Consider the following 20,742-nt stretch of genomic DNA (forward strand, 5'->3'; position numbering starts at 1 on the left):
ATGTTTTTGATGTAATTGTCGTTTGTCTTTTATGCTATCTTAAGCAGTGGCAAATGAGGGGTAGTAGAGGGCACCAAAGTTTATGGAGGCGAAAGACCTGAAAAGCCATAGCTCCTTTGCTGAACATCTGAAGAAGGCTTTTTGATTACAGGATTTCCCAGAAATGAGTGGAGTCATTTATTGACCCCCTTCTCCACCTGGAGTAATTCGGTCTCTAGTGAGCTTCCCTTCCTGGCCCACTGAGACCCACAGGACTCTGTGGACTGCTCCTGGACCACAAGCAGCATGCAGGCAGGTCCAGCTCCTCTGCAGGAAATGAAATGCTCTCTGCCCTGAGCAGTGGCCTCAGGGGACCAGAGGACTCAGACTTCGCTGCAAGTCCTGCGAGAGGTACTTCCTCTCTAGCACAGGCTCCTTAGTTCTGGCCTTGCAATGATATGGGGAAGACCTGAACCTGTTCTCTCTCCTATGGATACTAGGGAATCTCACGAGAAACTGAAATTGATGTGTCATGAAGGTCCCATCCACATGCCTGACCTGGTTGCTGTATTAGCAGAGGAAGCAGTAATAGGCACTCATGACATCATCTCTCCCTTCACCTGTATTTTCAGACTGAGATTTTCATTCCAAAAAAAAAGAGTGGTGATCCATTTTAAAGTGTTTTTTTTAAAGAAAACTACTAATAAATGTCTGAAAGATATTCCAATAGATTGTCTAATTATGTATACATACAATTAATCACCTTACTAACTGCATATATTATCAAAAGGACAGATGGAATGAACTGTTTAAATGAGCATAATTTATAGTAAAATATGCAGCTGGATCTGTTTGCATTACAATTTTCTCTGTGGGAAAATGATATTCTTTTGAAAGACACTAAAAGGCACTAAAAGATTTAGCAAATTGTTATGTGATTATATTTAAATATCTATAGTCTCACTGATTTTCCCCTAGAATTCCTGATTCCAGATTCTCTTGGAATCAAATGCCTTGCTTTGAATATAATTTGTTAACTTCTACAAGCCAACACTCTAGCTCTCTGAAATGTTAATGCCAAAGTGATAACATTTTATGGAAAAACAATGCACATAAAAATATGCTTAACTCACTTGAAGGTATGGGTTATCCTGTCATAGAGAAGAACTGTGTCAGGATTTAAAGAAGGTGATTAGGAAAATCAAATTAGTTTAAATGATCACTAAGTATTTCAGTGTAGGTTATGGGGTTTGGTATAGGACTTAAATTCAGAGGACTATAATAGTTCAGAAGAACCAAAATAGAAGCAGTGGAGGCAAGCTCTAGTAACCACTTCTCAATGTGCAGCTCCAGATTATTGCAGTGAACTCAACCTTGATGGTAGCTGGACAGGGTGGAATTTGCCAGGGGCATGCTGGGAGCCATCTAAAAGGGAGAAGGCAACTGGGCTCTCTGCAGAACCTAGTTGCCTGGAGGGCTCCCACCAAAGTCACCTGAGCAGGTGTCCAATCTCAAGGCTTTCTGCAAATCTCAGGCATTCAGCAGGCAGCCTGTGGAAAAGTGGAAGAGTGGCTTCCATTTGTCACTCTTAGCCTGGGAGCCCTCCACTGCTTTGGCCCTCCTCAGTCTGCAGCCCCCGCACCAAGAAGGTCTCATTGGAACCCTTCTTCTGTTTCACATTCTGCAGTGCATTCCACCTTTGTGAGTACCTACAAGTTAAAACTTAACTTTTTAAGAGTTAAGACAAAATTTGTAAGAGTATAATAAACTTTTCTTTTTTTTTTTTGCATTACTTTAAGAAAACTTAGAAACAATGCATAGAAAAAAGAAGAGAAATATTTATTTCTTCTTACAAATACCCCAAAGCAGTGTTTCCCAATCTTTTTTTTTAAATCACCTCTTCTAAGAAGCCTTTTAGAGATTTTGTTCTTAATCACCACCTCATGGAGTTTTGATACCTCTACCATATTATATATCTTTTTACATACTCTACTTTTGTTATTTGGTCTACATGGCAATCTGCATTATAAAAGAGTGAGAATTTTCTACCCCCCAACTAAGAACATATTTTTACCCCTTCGGAGGTGATTTTTCTCCCTGTTGAGAATGCATGCTCAACCGACATACCTGGTTTGATGTGGCCATAATGAGGCAGGGGAATAGGGTCTGGAGACAGGGAACCTAAGTCCATTTCACACTGCCTTCTTAGAACTAAATTGAAAGAAAAACCCTAACTTTCCATGCCTGAGTAACAAAAGGACCAGGGGCTACTCCCTTGGCAAACCCCCACCTTTTCTGTGCGACAGATGGATAATTGAAAGTACCTCTGATTGGTTGCTTTTCCCAACCAGACACTTGCCTAGGAATGTAACTTCATAACTTCACCTCAGCCTCTGATTGCGGGCCACCACTTCATTTACATGGGTTGAACACCAAGTAGGTGGCCAATGGGAAACCTCTAGGGGGTATTTGGACCTGAGAAGATTCTGTATCTGGGGCCCTTGAGCTGCTGCTTGGGCTCAGTCCCACACTGTGAAGTGTACTTTCACTTTCAATAAATCTCTGCTTTCCTTGCTTCATTCTTTCCTTGCTTTGCTGTGTGTTTTGTTCAATTCTTTATTCAAAACATCAAGAACCCGGACAACTTGCAGTCAAGACCCTCTACCGGTAACAAGAGCAGAGTTTAACTAATCTCGTAAACACAGGCCTGTGAGATAAAATGATAGAGATGGACACTGCCCATGAGTGGAAAGATATTTGAAATGTGTTATCTAATATTTATGTTGCAGTCTCTGTTTTCTAATTTCAAAGAATCATGATGGATATCATGAGAAAAAAATGCATATTTATCACAAAGAAAGATTACAGGACAAAGCTCACAAGAAAATCAGTCCAGGCAATCCCATTCCCTTAGATGAAATTCAGATTCAATAACAACAAAAAGTGATTACTGATTACCTGTATCAGTCTGGAGCTGTCTGTAAATCACCTACTCTTAGCTTATAGTGTATATCAGTATGTTATAAAGAGCAAATTTTGAGATGGATGGTTGAGTAGTCCAGATTGTCATTATTGTATTATATTTTTAGCTAACTAGATAATGTCCAAATCTTTTAGAAACACACAGAAAAAGTAATTGTCAGCAGAAACCTATTTACTTGAAGTTTCCCAGAAAATGAAATTAAACTCAACAATAATGTCAAAGACTGCTGCTATGGCAAGATTGATTATTTTCTTCATTTTGTCATTTTTTGTGATTAATGAACTCAAACATGGGTGTCAGATTTTGTTGGGGCCAAAATAAATGACTCTTCATTTTAACAAATATCATAAAACCAAATGTCTTCAGATGAATGCAGAAATCACTTTTCTAGAAAAGAGGACTCCTTGCAAGATGGCAAAATGAATTCATGATTTATGAAACCCCTTCTGTTTCAAACACACTGTGATCAAAGGAAAAAACAGGAAACCAAAGAGGCAGGAAGGAATTCTTAAAGAGGTTAACCTCTTTGTTGACCAGAAATGCAACAAAAACATATGCTAGGTCAAGAATCAGGCAATGTTGGACCCAAATGTTTCCTATAGGGTGAGGAGACTAAGGCACCTTAGATAAGGTAAACATGAGAAACTTCACAGCATAAAGACAGGGACTAGGATGGGTTTCTCTGCTGAGGAAAGGACAGTGAGACCAACTACCCAAGGCTAAGACCTTATAGGCAGCTGCAGGCCTCCAGAGGCCGGAGGAGAAATAATCAGCTTATCTGAAAAATCAGAACAAGATCTTTTATGGACTATACACTAGGGACAAGAACTGTGATATCACCCATATCAAGGGGCTAGCAATCTCCAAATGACACTTAAAAACCTGGCTCTGGATGGTGGAGCACAGGATCAAGGTTAAGGCAACTGCAATATCCCTAAGAAAGTAGAAGTGATCACAGAGGGAGAAAGAGATAAATAAGAAAATCTCCCAAGCCAAATGAGGCAGCATGCGAAGATTTTAAATAAATCTGAGAAAGAAAACAAAATTCTAAAATTCAAAATATGAATTTACTTTCAATAAAATTAATTTTGTCAAACTTTTTTTCACAATAATTTAGTTGTTTTTATTATTTTATTTTATTTTATTTTAAAATTAAATTCAATTAAATTTAAAGTTCCAGGATACATGTGCAGGATATGCAGGTTTGTTACATAGGTAAATGTGTGCCATGGTGGTTTGCTGTACCTATAAACCCATCACCTAGGTATTAAGCGCCACGTGCATTAGCTATTTATCCTGATGCTCCCCCTCCCCCCACCTCCTGATAGGCCCCAGTGTGTGTTGTTCCTCTCCCTGTGTCCATGTTCAGCTATTCAGTGTTCTCATTATTCAGCTCCCACTTATAAGTGAGAACATGCAGTGTTCGGTTTTCTGTTCCTGTGTTAGTTTGCTGAGGATAATGGCTTCCAGATCTATCCATGTCCCTGCAAAGGACATGATCTCGTTCCTTTTTGTCACTGCCTAGTATTCCGTGGTGTATATGTACCATATTTTCTTTACCCAGTCTATCCCTGATGGACATTTGGGTTAATTCCACATCTTTGCTATTGTGAATAGTGCTGCGATGAACATATGCATGCATGTATCTTTATAATAGAATGATTTATATTCTACCCAGAGAACCCCAGTAAGAAACAATTTTCAAAGAAGTTTAAGATGACCAAAGAGATAAATGAAAAGGAAAAAATAATAAAGGTGAGAGGAGAAATTTAAAAAACGAAGAAATAAAGGGTCTTAATATTTCAAAATATTGGGAACGAACCAATAATTTCAGGTACCTTAGAAACTGTTAGTATCAACCAAACTAAAAGCTGGTTCTTTGAATGAAAAATAAAGAATTTGACTGGCTTTTGTCTCAAGTTCCTGGGAAGTAGCCTCTACATCCTTGGAATTTGCCAATTGATAGGTATCTTTGTTATTTATGGTGATCCTGGTAGTTTATGGCAATGAGATCATTCATAAGCACTGGCCATGTCAGAAACTCCAACCTTGTGTGCATGGCCAATGATTCCAGCGATCATGCCTATCTAAGGAAACCCCGATCAGAAGCTTCAGCACAAAGTCAGGTGAGTTTCCCTGGTTGTCAGCACTCTGAATATTGTTTCACATCCATGTGCTGAGAGGGTGATATATCCTCACTCCATGAAGAGAGGAAACAGGAAGTTTCACATATAGCACCCTCCATACCTTTCGCTCTGCATCTCTTCTTTTGGCTGGCTCTGATTTGCAACATTTTTGCTTTAATAAAAATGTAATCAGAAGTATAGCACTTTCCTGATTTCTATGAGTCATTCTAGCAAATTATCAAACTTGAGAAGGCTAGTGGAAACCCCCGAGTTTTTAGCCTGTTGATATGTCATATGATATGTCATATGACATATCAACCATATTAGCCATATGATATGTCATATGTCAGGGAGGCCCTGGAACCCCCTGAGCTTACAGTTGGTATCTCAAGTAAGGGCAATCTTGTAGAGGACTGTGCCCCTGTGCTGTGAAGTTTGGTCTAAAATCCAGATAGTTAGCATCAGAAGTCATTTACTTTTATAAAAAGAAAGTTATAAATAAACAATATTGGCAGCAAAAAGGATTATACCTTCAGTTTCAATAGAGATTATAAAGATCCTGAGAGAAAACTGTGGAAATGTGAGACATTAGTTAAAATTAATGACTCTATAAATAGCAAGCAATAAACCATGAAACTGACAAACCATAATAATCAAACCATAAAATAAGTCATTAATCAAGATCTCTCTTCTCCCTTTCTCCACCAGGGATCCCACTGCAAACAATAGCCCTAGATGGTGTTCCAGAGGGACTTTATTCACTCTTTCACAGAAGAGAAAAAGAGAAAAATATGTCTATTTCATTTGTGAAAGGAAGTGTAACTTCCCTAACAAAATCAGACTAGCAATGTAAAAGAAAATAAAATCATAGAACTACTATCCTTATGATTGAAAATTCCTAACACAATGTCAGCATATTGGATTTGTTTATTAAAAGTAATGCTACAAAATCAAGTGTTTCAGGAATCTAAAATAGTTTCAGTATCAAAATATCTATTATTCTAATATACTGCACTAAGAAATTAAAAAGGAAAGTCTGTGTAGTCAGCTCAATATATGTAGAAGAAGATTGAATACTCAGCTCATAATGAGAAATGCTCTTGGCAACCTAGAAATAGAAGTGAGCTTTATTAACATGATAAAAGACATCTATAAAAACCTACAAAAGACATTAATGATGAAATCATAAGCATTCGTATCAAAATATAGAAAAACACCCAGCATGTCCACTATCACTGCCTCTATTCAACATTTTATTAGAGACCCATGCCAGGATAATAAAAGAAGAAAAAAATCAGAGATATGATAATTAGACATGGAAAGACAAAACCTTAGTTTCAGAAGATACAATTATCTACATAGAAATTCCAATCAAGTCTATGGATGATCACAAACAACAAATTGTAGTAAAGTTGCTGGCTATGAATTAGGTCAATATAAACAAATTAATATTATTCCTACATCAATAAAAATTTAATTGAAATTATTTCATTCACAAAAGAAACTGTAGGATATATAGGCATGAATCTAACAAAAAATGTGGAAGACCTTTGGAGAAAATTACAAAGCATTATTGGAAAACACTAAGGAAGGTTAGAATAACTGAATAGAGATGTTCTTAACATCAGTTAAAATCTCATTACTAAAATGAATTAAATTTTCATAATGTAGAGCAAGAATAGCAAGGCCAAGAACAGATAAAACAACTCTGAAGAAGAATATCAACATCAGTAGCTTGCCCTAATAGATCTCAAGGTTTATTATAAAGGATAGCACTTATGACAACATCTTATCAACTAAAGCTTTGATGTATAGACACAGACTGAGGTGTCCAGAAACACAATTGTGCACATGTGTAAACCTGATATATGACAGAAATTGCACTACAGGAGTGAGGAAAGAATGAATTTTCAATGAATCTTCGAAGGACAATTGTTTATATATGGGGAAAAAATCAAGTCCTTATCTCATTCCAAATGTATTGGAGTCTAAAATTGAAAAAGCACAACTTGAAAACTCTAGCCTTTACTATCAGAGAATGTCTTTAATGACTCTGGTATAGATAAGACACAAAAAGCACTGAATCAAAAATTAAAGATGACTATATCTTACAGTGTTAAAATTAATAACTTCTATTGAAGAAAAGACAGCAAATAAAAGTTAAAAGACAAGCTGAAGGCTAGGAGATGTCTGCACTGCATACTACTAGATAACTGAAAAATCAATTAGGGTACAGATTAAACAGGTAAAATGATAGAAGAGGAAATTCAGGGCTGACAGAATATGAAAAAAAGGTTAAATCTCTATGGTAACCAAGAAAATGTATATTAAGACTATAATGATTATATGAGATTGTAAGAAAATTAAAAATCCTGAACATAAAAATATAGCATGAAGTAGAGCTGCTCATATATCCTGGTAGGAATGTAAATTGACACAAGCACTTTGAAGTTCAATTTAGCAATATTTAGCAAAGTTGAAAGTGAGCATATCTGACAAATTGACAATTTTAAGTCTAGGTATATATTTAGAAAGAGCTCTCCCAAATGTGGCACAGAAACTCTAATGAGAATGTTTACTGAAGTGTTGTTTTCAACAGCAAAAAGTTGGAAGCAATTGAAATACCCATTGCCCTTACATGCAGAACAAATAAATTCATGCTTAGATTGACATGAATCAATTTCCCAAATATAATGAGGAGTGAAAAAGTGGCATCTTAACACTTCATCCTATTATAAAACATGCATTGATATGATGAATATAGTTCTCTGTAGATTAGGGAGAAGGAGGAGATCAAGAAGTGGTACACAGGGAGCTTCTACTCTACTAATGATGTTTTATTTATGAATGAAAAACCTGAACCAAACATGAAAAACTATTAATTTTTAAAAAATCTGGGTGATGGACACACAAATATTGGTTATAATATTTTCTCTATGTGTTGAATTTATGAAATACTTTCTGATTAAGAAGGAAATAAAAGAAAGTCACAGATTTTCAAAGATAGAAATTTCAAAAAGAAGGAAAAATAAATAACCATAGAAAAAAATCCTGCAAAATAATCATATTAATACACAAAGGCTAATGGTTGCTTCTGACATCAGAGGTGTCTGACATAAATAAGTCTAATCCTGCCCAAATCTTATTTATGTAAAATTAATTTATTCTCAGCACCTTTTGCTTCATCAATAATCTGTTTTAGAAACAACATTCTCTCAAGCTGTAACTTCTCTCAACGAACTAGCACCTTGGCAGTTTATGACTCATTCCCTCCGACAAGACAACTTAATACATATTTTAGTTCTCTACCACAATACAGAATGATTTTTAGATCTATTGGAAACATGGATTTAATAACTTAAACTGCTCATATGGATATGATGTGTTGAGACAAATACTGACTTGGAAATTGTTCTTAATTTCTTCTTCTAGATTCACTAAAATTTCTTTGATAAATCATGTTATTGCCACAAATTTTAGGTATACACCTCACTCAAGATTACACCAGATAATCTCTTAAGATTCTCACAGAACTATAGCTCCTAAGAGTAGAAAGAGGTCCCTAGAGTCACACATCCATGGCCATGTCTTATTTACTTTATTTACCTCTGATTCCCCATCACCAAGCACAACTGCCATGTAAGAAAGGATACTAGGCCCTTCTTCCTCTCTGTTCTCTGTCTTTATAATTGAAATGAGATGAAGAATTTTATATCCATGTGAAATCTTTGCAGAGAAACCCTGAACGTATTTAAAAGAAATATTTCCTGTGGGGGACTAAGAGGGCTTAAGTAATAGATGATACTTTCTTGTCTGAGGAATCTAGATCCTCTTAATAGCAGAGCTTTTTGTTTTGCTGAACAAAGAGCAAGTGAAGATGCAAGTCTGGGGGTGGAGTGGAATTGCTGTGCATGAGTAGCAGGGGAAGAGCCTGCCTGGCTGATGACAAGTTGGGGAGATATGGGAGTAGGTTGGGTAGGAGGGATAGAGTTGAGAGAAAGAGGAGTTCTAGTTAATTTACTGTGGGGTATGTAGCACAGAGTCCTAGGACTTTTCTCCCCTCTGGCTTCATTAGAAAACATGACTGTCCTCATTAATACTTAACACCAGGAGGTGGAAGAGGGTTGAGCTCCCCATTCAGATAGGTCTAGAGGAAATCAGAGAACATAGCTGGGGATAATGCTAGGAGGTGACACAGAGCTAACTTTGGGTCTCTCTGTAGGTCCGTTCGCTTCCTTGTTGTATCTCTCCCATCTGTTTGTGAGTTTCTCAAAAGAAGAATTGAGATAAAAGGAGACGAAGCTTTTAATCTCCTGTGCTGTGCTGATAAATTTTGTTAAATGTACAGCCTAATGGATACAAATACATTCATATAATAATAAGAAAAATATTGCTCATATTTTATTTCTTAAGAAAATAATATATATTTTAAAATGTAATTATGTTCATTATAACATATGATTTAATGTGCAATAATAACATATTCTCTTAGATCACAATGAAAAGTTAAAATTCTTACAGAGGAAAATAAACTTTACCTTTTTCTGTTTATGCATAGGCTAGAAAAGAGGTAAACTTTTTCCTGTTTCTTAACCAATTCTAAATGTAGGTTAATTAATCCAAAGTAACAAAACAAGTCCCCAGCTTCACAACAGAAGCTAAGAAGCTTAATTTATTCTTAAAGGGTGATTTTTAGACTGTGAGTTGGCTCTTAATGGGTAAAGTGGTTTATTTTAGATTTTCTAAATAATTTATTCTGGAATATGTGGGAACTTAAAAAATTACTTCTTTAAAAGCTCATGACCTGTTGTGATCTATTTTTAAAATAAACTTTTCAAAATATCACATAATGCTATTGCCTTAAATACTGCATCATTATAGTCTATAAACTTGAATTGCTGTTATTATAACTATTTTGAGAATTAAACGAGACAATGAATTCTTTTAAAGCACTTGGAACATAATGGGCCCCCCAAAAATCATAGCTTTATTGTTGTCAATATTAAAATATTTGACTTTAACACAAAATGTTATTATTTATTTGTATTTTAAATAATTGAATATAATCCAATATTCAATTATTTGACATTGGTCTCTGTTTCTATAGCTTAAACCAAGATCCATTTTTGTAAATACAGTTTTATTGGAAAACAACCATTCTGAGACCACACTCACTTTTGTACAATTTCAGAGTTGAGTAGTTGAGACAGAGAGAGGGTGGTCTACAAAAGGCAAAATGTTTACTATCTGGGTCTGCAAAAAAGAGTTTGCTGAACCCTGGCCTAAACTCAAGCCATTTTTATAAACTTTATAAAAATAGAATATATTATGAAAAAGTAAGTTTAATTAAATTGACTTTTTCACATTCATTTGAAACAAATCACTTTGTCTCATGTATAAGTTTCTGATACAAAGAGAAATGGCAATGTAATTTGAATAAAAACGAAACATACTTGGGGAAAGTCAAACACACAAAATCAAAAACAGAGTGGAACGGCCAGGAGTGGTGGCTCACACCTGTAATTCCAACACTCTGGGAGGTCAAGATGGATGGATCGCTTGAGCCCAGGAGTTTGAGACCAGCCTGGCCAACATGGCGAAACCCTATCTCTACTAAAAATAAAAAAATTAGCTGGGTGTTCCTGTTATCCCAGCTACTTGGGATGCTAAGGCAAGAGAACCACTGGAACTTGGGAGGCAGAGGTTGCAGTGAGCTGAGATGGTGCCACTGCACTCTAGCCTGAGCAACAGAGTGGGACTGTCTCAAAAAAAAAAAACAAAAACAAAAACAAGAAGAAGACAACAACAACAACAAAAAAACCCCACCCAAAACCCCAAAACCTAGAGTGGAACAAATTCAGAATGCTTAAGTAGTTCAAGAGTAAACTGATGGGGTCTATCTGGTTGTTTAAGTGAACAAAATCACCACTACCTAGTTTATTTATTTATTTATTTTTCCAGGATTTCAAAGAGTTAGTTGTTAGCTGGTCAATTGATTTGCCACTTTGTTACGAATGAATGACATGTTAAAAGCTGCATTCATGTAATGTACCAATGTGATGAGTTTGGGAATAAGCATACCCCTGTGAAACCCATACCATCAATGCCATTGACATATCCACCACCTCTCAAAGTTTCCTCCCACCCCCTTTCTTATTATTATTGTCAAGGGACAACAATTATTGGACACATAATATATACTGAGTTCCATCATCCAGTTCTGTCTGTCTGTTGTTGAGGTTGTTTTTATTTTTAATATTATATAAAAAAGAAAAAAGACAAGGATTTACCAACTACCCCTGGACTCTACAATACACTTAAATAGTAACCAGTCAACTCTACAACATTCAATTATTTGACATTTTGTTGGAATTTCTTACAGTATGAGGATAAATAATCTACCACACATAAACACATTAGGAAAGGATCCATTTTGTATGTGAAAAAGTTAGGTAAAATTTACTAAAGAATTCCATTCCTTGCTGTTGCCAGTGTGGAGGGCCTATTCACTTATGCTCCAGGATTGATTCAGTGTGACCAGCTGCCCACCCTGGGCTAGATCACAAAAGCAATGTTACTGTAATCTCTAATGTCACGATTCCCTCAGGAGCAGATGCAGATTCCTCCTCCCAGAGAGATGAGCATAATTGTAATCTCTTGTGGTCATTTCTGCTTTTGTTTCCTGGCATTTTTGTCAGCAACTCTTTACCTACTGATGCTATTACTCTTGTATCATTCTTCTGTCTCATCGATCTTCCCACTTCTCCCTCCTCAGAGCCTTGAACTGATCTTTGAGTCTCTCCTACGTTAAATAATGTCCTCTACATTATCAATCTCTGTTCCCAGAATCTACTTTCTGTCTGTGCCTCAACTGATTCTCTCTCAAATACATGAGTTACCCCTGCAGCCCTTTCCAGCCCTTTCTAGTAGAATATGTGGACAAGGAAGAGGTGCCCGTCCATTACTCCTTGAGACTCCTTTGCAACGTATTCCATGAGGTTAAACCATGCTGTCTCCCACTCTCCCTGTGACTGCCTTCTGTCCTTCTGTCAATCTGTTCATCACTCACTCGCTCATTCCCCGTGACTTTGCTCCCTGACTCCACTCTTCTCTCCAAGAACTGGCCTCACTCTGAGTGACTTCAATGTCCATGTGAAGACTCAGCCAGCGCCTTAGCTTCAACAGTCCTTTCCATTTCTGCCTTGACTCCATCAATATGTTTAAGCCACCCACATCCATGTGACACCCTAGATTTTATATTTCATTACTTAGAATTACCCTGGAATTGTAAAACCCTGGACTCCACTCTCTGATCACAACCTTTTCTAGTTCTATTCTTCCATCACTTCGGTGGTACCTGTTCTTTAACCACATAGAGACCATTGATCCTTCACCTTCACTCCTCTGTTCTCCTCCCATTTCCACATCCAACAGAGACCACAGGGCCATCATTTCAACTCCTTTGCCAGCAGTTCATCTTTTCCCCTTGTTTCTCAGTTCCCCCAACCTGAAAAAGAACCCTAAAGCTGGATTGATTTAAATGTTGCTTTTCCCTTTTCTTATACAGGGCTAAAAAGTTGCAGAGCTTTCTAAATTGGTATCACTGTAAATCCGTAGTCCTAAATGGATCTTTAATGTTGCCATTTGCTGTATTGTTAATTTTTTGCCTAACCCTAGGCACCTCTTCCCTCTCCCCTTTCTTTGCCAACTTCCCACTTCACTGTCTCATCATCTGGCCGGATGTAGACCTTGCTTCCTACTTCCTGGGAAAAACAGAAATAACTTGATGGGGCTTCCTTCATTGTTCTTTCCCTGTGTTAGAAATTTACCTCAAATATTAGTATCAGTCCAGGCTTCTCTCTGCTTTTTTTTTTTTGAGATGGAGTCTCACTCTGTCGTCCAGGCTGGAATTCAGTGTTGTGCTCTCAGCTCACTGCAACCTCCGCCTCCCAGGTTCAAGTGATTCTCCTGCCTCAGCCTCCATAGTAGCTGGGATTACAGGTGCCCGACACCACACCCGGCTAATTTTTTGTATTTTTAGTATAGACGGGGTTTCACCATGTTGGCCAGGCTGGTCTCGAACTCCTGACCTCGTGATCCACCCGTCTTGGCCTTCCAAAGTGCTGGGATTACAGGCATAAGCCACCATACCCAACCTTCTCTCTGCTTTTAATGACAATCCATTCATTGTGTGCTGGATTTTCAGCAAAATTATACCTATTTTTCAGAGGCTGGGCTGGATATAATTTCTTCATCAGCCCGTCATTAGTTCTCCATAGCACAAAACTCTTATTGTTTACTATTTTTTTTTTTTTTTTTTGCTAGATTGTAAGCTCTGTATACCAGGTAGCCATTGGGCAAAGGTTGCATCACAGAGACTGTAGCCCAGTAAAAGTTTTGTATTAACGATATTTTGTTTCAGGAGACACACTTCCATGAAGAGGAGAATTCAGAAGCGACTACTTAAAAGTTTCTTGATATCCACATAGATGTCTACACTCAATAGGTACATGCAATCAATTCTTTTTCAGAAAGCTTGTGTGTGGGTAGACTAAATTTTTATTAACCAAATCAATTTTTAAATGTACTGAGAGAATTCTAGGAATCTAATAACACTTAATTATATGGCAAATTGATTTTTTTATGTGAAAAATGCTTTGGTAATAAAAATAATAAAATTGTGACTTTTTTCTGCCTTTTCAGTTTACTTTTTCATAGGTTGGATTTATTGAAGCATTGTACAACTGTGTATGTATACCTCACTCACACGATGAATAGGTTTCTACGTTGTCAATCAATTTTTTCATAAATATGTAACCATTGAATTCTGAGATATATTTTAGGTAAGTTTTTACATTGAAAAAAACAAAGATCTTGGAAAATTATTAAAATGCTTTAATATAAATGCAAAATACTTATTGAAAGAAATAAAAACTAAGATATTTTAAGAATCAGGTATTAACAAAATTACCTTATCAATAGGAAGTACTATTCCAAAACTCTAATATGATATGTAGAGTGCTAGGGAGATGCTTATTTAATCATGAAACCTACCTTTAATTGACGTCTTTAATGTAGGTTGTAACACCCGTTTCTAGAGCAGTAATTATCATTATCATCTCTCTATATTTCCTTCCAGCCCTCTTCTAGGTATTGCTGAGCTGACCAGCTTATTTATGATCTTCTGAATCTGTGCCTGCTTGTACTTAGTAGGAAACAAACTAACGTAAGCTGAGAAAGGGAGAGATAATAAGAGGTGGATAGGAAAACAGCAAGATCCTAGAGTAAGGCCCAGGGGAAAAGGGTTACCCTGGCAACGTGACATACTGTGAGGAAGATGACTCAGGCCCGTGGTGACAGGAAATGAATCAGGCCACACGGTGACCAGAGGAAGCACTTAAGAAGCAGACAATGATTCAGCTTTGGTGAAAGTCAAGTAACAAACAGGCTACACTTCACTTTTGCATCTCTAAGAGGCACTGTCCGCGGTTCGCCTGCTCCTTGCCCAGCGATCTGCACGGTGGAGAGCTGCTTACCTCCGCCAGGTAGAACTCGTCGTACTGCCTCCTGAAGTTTTCTCCTTTGTAGTAGTTGCTAGCCGCCACGATCACGTCCACGGTCACCATGCTCAGGATGAACATGTGGAAAACGGATGACCGCATCATTTTCTGAGGGGGCGAAACAGACAGACTCTTAACAAAGAAATAAACCTCATGACTAAGTGTAATTGACGGGCTTAGGCCTTGGCTGACAGCACCTCTGTGATGTGCTGCTATGCAAAACAGGGCTTCCAAGATAAAGCCATCCATGTCCCACACTGCTGAACTGGGCAGGCAAGGGAACTTTCTTTCAGGCAGCTAAACAGTGACTAGGGAGATGGTTTCAAAGACTTTTGACTAAAAATAGAAAATATATATCATTTAATTTGTGCATGGCTTGCATCTTAATTTTTAATTGGTTGGTTGGGTAGTATTTATCCTTAATTCTGACTGTATGGATAAATGGCTTTCAAAAAGCTAGTAACACAAAACAAGTATTACTTTATTCTGTGTTAAGGGAGAATACTGTGGATGAAAATATTTTAGAGATGATTATTATACAACTGGAAAAGTAAGAGAAACCTAAGATTTATTTTTTACTTGTTACTTCCATAAATATTTGTTGAAAATTTTACTACAGCTTCTAGTAAGTGACATGTACATCGTACTTGCTATCTACCTGGAGTTTTTCTAGGTGCTTTACATAAATTAACTCATAACCGCCCTAGGAACCTATTCTAATAAGGAAACTGAGGCTCAAAGAGGTTAAATAACTTTCCCACTGTCAAACAGGGATTGAAGATGGACTCAATACTGGAACCCAAGTCTGGTCCAAGTCTACTGCCTACATTAAGATAGAGATAATTAAACATTAAAAATAATGAGTATTATTTATTATTATTATTATTATTTTTTGAGACAGAGTCTTGCTCTCTCGCCCAGGCTAGAGTGCAGTGGCGCGATCTCGGCTCACTGCCAGCTCTGCTTCCTGGATTCATGCCGTTCTCCTGCCTCAGACTCCCGAGTAGCTGGGACTACAGGTGCTCACCACCATGTCTGGCGAATTTTTTTGTATTTTTAGTAGAGACAGGGTTTCACCATGTTAGCCAGGATGGTCTCGATCTTCTGACCTCGTGATCCGCCTGCCTTGGCCTCCCAAAGTGTTGGGATTACAGGCATGAGCCACCGCGCCCGGCCATAATGAGTATTATTATAAAGGCTATCATGTATTAAACAGTTACTATGTTCCAGGCCATATTATTCACATTAAAAATATTTGTGGGTACATAGTAAGTGTGTATATATATATATATATATATATACACACACACACACACATAAATATATATATACATAAATATATATACATAAATATATATACATATATACATATATATTTATGGAGTACATGAGATGTTTTGATACAGGCATGCAATGGGGAATAAGCACATCATGGAGAATGAGGTATCCTTTGAGTTACAAATGATTATATTACACTCTTTATTTTAAAATGTACAGTTATTATTATTGACTGCAGTCACCCTATTGTGCTAGCAAATAGTAGGTCTTATCTATTCTTTCTATTTTTTTTTTGTTCCCATTAACCATCCCTACCTCCCCCTGGCCCTCCAGTACCCATCCCAGCCTCTGGCAACCAATCTCTACTCTCTGTGTCCATGAGTTTGATTATCTTGATTTTGTGATCCCACAAATAAGTGAGAACATGTGATGTTTGTTTTTCTGTGCCTGGCTTATTTCGCTTAACATAATGATCTCTAGTTCCATCCATGTTGTTACAAATGACTGGATCTTGTTCTTTATTATGGTTGAATAGTGCTCCATTACGCATATGTACTGTATTTTCTTTATCTATTCGTCTGTTGATGGACACTTAGGTTGCTTCCAAATCTTGGCTATTGCAAACAGTGCTGCAGCAAACATGGGAGTGAAGATTTCTCTTAGATATACTTATTTCCTTTCTTTTGGGTATATGCCCAGTAGTGGGATTGCTAAATTACAGCAGCTCAATTTTTAGTTTTTTGAGGAACGTTCAAACTGTTCTCCATAGTGACTGTACTAATTTACATTCCCACCAACAGTGTAGAAGGGTTCCCTTTTCTCTGAATCCTCACCAGCATTTATTATTGCCTGACTTTTGAATATAAACCATTTTAACTGGGGTGACATGATGTCTCATTGTAGTTTTCATTTGCATTTCTCTGATGACCAATGATGTTGAACACCTTTTCATATACCTGTTTGTGTCATTTGTATGTCTTCTTTTGAGAAATGTCTATTCAAATCTTTTGCCCATTTTTTGATCAGATTATTAGATTTTTCCTATAGAGTTGTTTGAGGGCCTTATATATTCTGGTTATTAATCCTTTGTCAGAGGGTTAGTTTGCAAATATTTTCTCTAATTCTGTGTGTTGTCTCTTCACTTTGTTAATTGTATCTTTTACTGTGCAGAAGCTTTGTAACTTGATGTAATCCCATTTGTCCATTTTTGCTTTGGTTGCCTGTGCTTATGGGGGTATTGCTCATAAAATCTTTGCCCAGTCCAATGTCCTGGAGATTTTCCCCAGTGTTTTCTTGCAGTAATTTCATAGTTTGAGGTCATAGCTTTAAGTCTTTAATCCATTTTGATTTGATTTTTGTATCTTGACAGAGATAGGGGTTAGTTTCATTCTTCTGCATATGGATGTCCAGGACCATTTATTGAAGGAACTCTCTTTTCCCTAGTGTATGTTCTTAGCACCTTTGTTAAAAAAAAGTTCACTGTAGGTGTATGGATTTCCTTCTGGGTTCTCTATTCTGTTTCGTTCGTCTATGTGTCTGTTTTTATGGCAGTACCATGGCGTTTTGGTTACTATAGCTTTGAATTATAAATTGAAGTCAGGTAATGCGATTCCCCTAGCTTTGTTCATTTTGCTTAGGATAGCTTTGGCTCTTCTGTGCTTTCATATAACTTTAGAGTTTTTTCTATTTCTGTGAAGAATATCATTGGTATTTTGATAAGGATTTAATTGCATCTGTAGACTGCTTTGGGTAGTATGAACATTTTAACAATATTGATTCTTCCAATCCATGAACATGGAATATTTTTCCATTTTTGGTGTCCTCTTCAATTTCTTTCATCACTGTTTGATAGTGTTCATTACAGAGATCTTTCAATTTTTTGGTTAATTGCAAGGAATTTTATTTTATTTGTGGCTACCATAAATGGGGTTACTTTCTTGATTTCTCTTTCACATTGTTTGCTGTTGGCTTATAGAAATGCTACTAATTTTTGTATGTTGATTTTGTACCCTGCAACATTACTAGATTTGTTCATCAGTTCTTATAGTTTCCTTGTGGAGTCTTTAGGTTTTTCCAAATATAAGATCATGTCATCTGCAAACAAGGATAATTTGACTTCTTCCGTTCCAATTTGGATGCCCTTTAATCTTTCTCTTGTCCTATTTTTCTAGCTGGGACTTCCAGTACTATGTTGAATAACAGAGGTGATAGTGGGCATCCTTGTCATGTTCCAGATATTAGAGGAAAGGCTTTCAGATTTTCCCTATTCAGTATGATACTAGCTGTGGGTCTGTCATATATGGCTTTTATCATGTTGACATATGTTCTTTCTATCCTCAGTTTTGCTGAGGGGTTTTACCATGAAGAGTTGTTGAATTTTGCCAAATGCTTTTTTAGCATGAATTGAAATGATCATATAGTTTTTATCCTTCATTCTGTTGATAGGATGTATCACATTCATTTATTTGCATATGTTGAATCATCCTTGTATCCCAGGGATAAATCCCACTTGGTCATAATCCATATTATTCAAATATTATTTGTTTTATCTACTTTAATATACACCATAGCTCTATATGGTGAGATATATTACTCACATTTCACACAGTTCGGAGAGACTAAGTCATTTTTCCAAGGTCACACAGCAAGTACACAACAGAATCAGGCTCTTACCCTAGTCTATTTAAAGTTCGTTCTGGGGCCCGCTGCCCACTGTGGGGTAGAGAATACTTAAATGGAGAGAGTGGAGGCTGAAGGCCCTGGGTAGCAGAAAGAGGAGAGAGAAGCAGACCCGTGGAAAGGAACTGAGCACAAACAACACACCACTGAGCCACATCTGCCCAGGGACTAGCGCCACCACACATCCTCTTTCTGAGGTTTCATTTCTTCTGGGTATTTATTAATACATGCCCTTATGTCTGGTCTGACCTAAGAATCCTTTAGTCCTTGCAACTCAAAGAGCTATTTTCCTTAGCTGTGGATTTATGTCTTAAGTAAACTGTTATTACTAAAATGAGGTAAGAGAACAAGAACTGCCTCCTCTGAGCACTGCCAATGTCTCCATGACTCTATGCATGTGTTTCATGGGGTCTTCCTTATCCTACAGCAGGGGCTCTGGGCCAAACTGCCTGGAGCCGAAACTGCACCACTTACTGGCACTGTGGCCCCAGGGAAGTTACTTAAACCTCTGTTTTCTCATTGATAAAGTGGAGAAAATAGTACCTACTCCAAAGACTTGTTATTAATATTAAACGAGTCAATATATGTAAAGGGCTTAGAACGGCGATTACACTTACAAATATTCTACAAAGGTTTACAGAAAAAAGGAATGCAATTTTGTGAATCAAGCATTTTTCTGCTCAGGAATGAGAAATTAATTACCCGAGGTTGAAGAATTAATTATGTTGCATATCATACTAAGCCCACAATCTAGTGAGGTAAGTAATACTGATAAGGATCTAATAATTTGAGACATGCCAGTGACATCGGGAAAGTAGATTTTTATTAAGGCTTCCTGTCACCGTGGCTATTGATGCATATCCATTTCCCTTTGACTATATTTTACAGGTAATACAGAAATCAAATTCCAGAGCTGCCAATCAACATGTTTATATGCACATCAATTTACTTGCAGAAATGATTGACCTTCATAACACAGATAGGCAAATCATCTGGCACGTTTCTATGCTCATTAAAATTTTTATTGTTATTTAGTCTTTCTTGCATTGTGAGAGTTAAATCCCATAACTATTATTCCTTTTCTATAATCCTTTCAGCATAATGTTTTATTAAAAACATTTCTGCTGATTTCCATTTCATCTGCATGGCAGAAAAGCCACAACTTTCTTTTTCTATTTTCCTTAGCTGTGGATTTATGTCTTAAGTAAACTGTTATTACTGAAAGATCCAAACAAAGCTTTTAGCCATGGCTGTCAAGAAACTTTTAAATTGGTTTTGTAACTGTCACAGCTTCACTTTGGTGCTGTCATTATAATTAGGTTGTTTTTTGTCTGAATGTCTACGTGTCCCTGTTGGTTCAGAGTTATTAAAATAATCACTTACAATGGATTTTGATACGCTATAATCACCATTGCTTAGCTGACTTTCTCCAAAGCAGTAACTTTCAAATATTAAATAAGAATTAAGGTGATAAATATGTGCAGTACCTACATTTAAATATTAAAATCAGTAACTCCAGCTTTAAAGTTAGAGCTAGTGGCATGGCCCACTTCAACTCAATTCACTTCAGCCAGTGCTTGAAACCGGCTATCAGTTTCTTTAATGTAAAAAGGCTGATGACATTACATTTAGATTCATGCTTGTATCTACAGGAAAGTCCAACTTTATACTTTTCAATTTTTTATTTTCTAATAAAAATTAATATAAAGGAAAATGTTAAAGTTGAGTCAGTACCACAAAATATTTTATGATTTGAGGTCTTCACAATTGCATTATTTAATATGGATACATGTTCTATCCCTCTACCTATCTATGTAGACAGATGAACACATACATCTCTAGTATATGTGTATGTGTGTACATATATATGTGTATTCACATATGTGTGTGCATATTATTTTTTATTTACATATTTTAATATAAGGTCCTTCAGACTCTACATACACATTCAATTTTTTAAAGTTTCCTTTAATTGCAATGTCATTTTGGTTTACATTTTTTAAAAGCAGAGGAGTTTTGGATATGTTTTTAGTTTGGCTTTGATCCAGAAATTACTTATCTGTGTATACGACAGGTGGAATTTTCAAAATACAAAGAATCTATACTAGATTAATCCCCAAGGCAGCATTATCTGTCA

At 36.7% G+C, this 20,742-nt stretch overlaps 1 protein-coding gene across 1 annotated transcript in view; it reads right to left on the reverse strand.

The window, feature by feature from the left end:
* The window catches only part of NALCN (sodium leak channel, non-selective), a 364,348-nt gene that overhangs the window by 194,135 nt on the left and 149,471 nt on the right, over positions 1 to 20,742 (reverse strand). Inside the window, exon 11 of the mRNA XM_054446842.2 lies at positions 14,625 to 14,756. Coding sequence (XP_054302817.1) covers positions 14,625 to 14,756 — 132 coding nt within the window. The remainder of the gene's footprint in view (positions 1 to 14,624; positions 14,757 to 20,742) is intronic.

The sequence above is a fragment of the Pongo pygmaeus genome, chromosome 14 (assembly GCF_028885625.2).
Source record: "Pongo pygmaeus isolate AG05252 chromosome 14, NHGRI_mPonPyg2-v2.0_pri, whole genome shotgun sequence".
Lineage (NCBI taxonomy): Eukaryota > Metazoa > Chordata > Mammalia > Primates > Hominidae > Pongo > Pongo pygmaeus.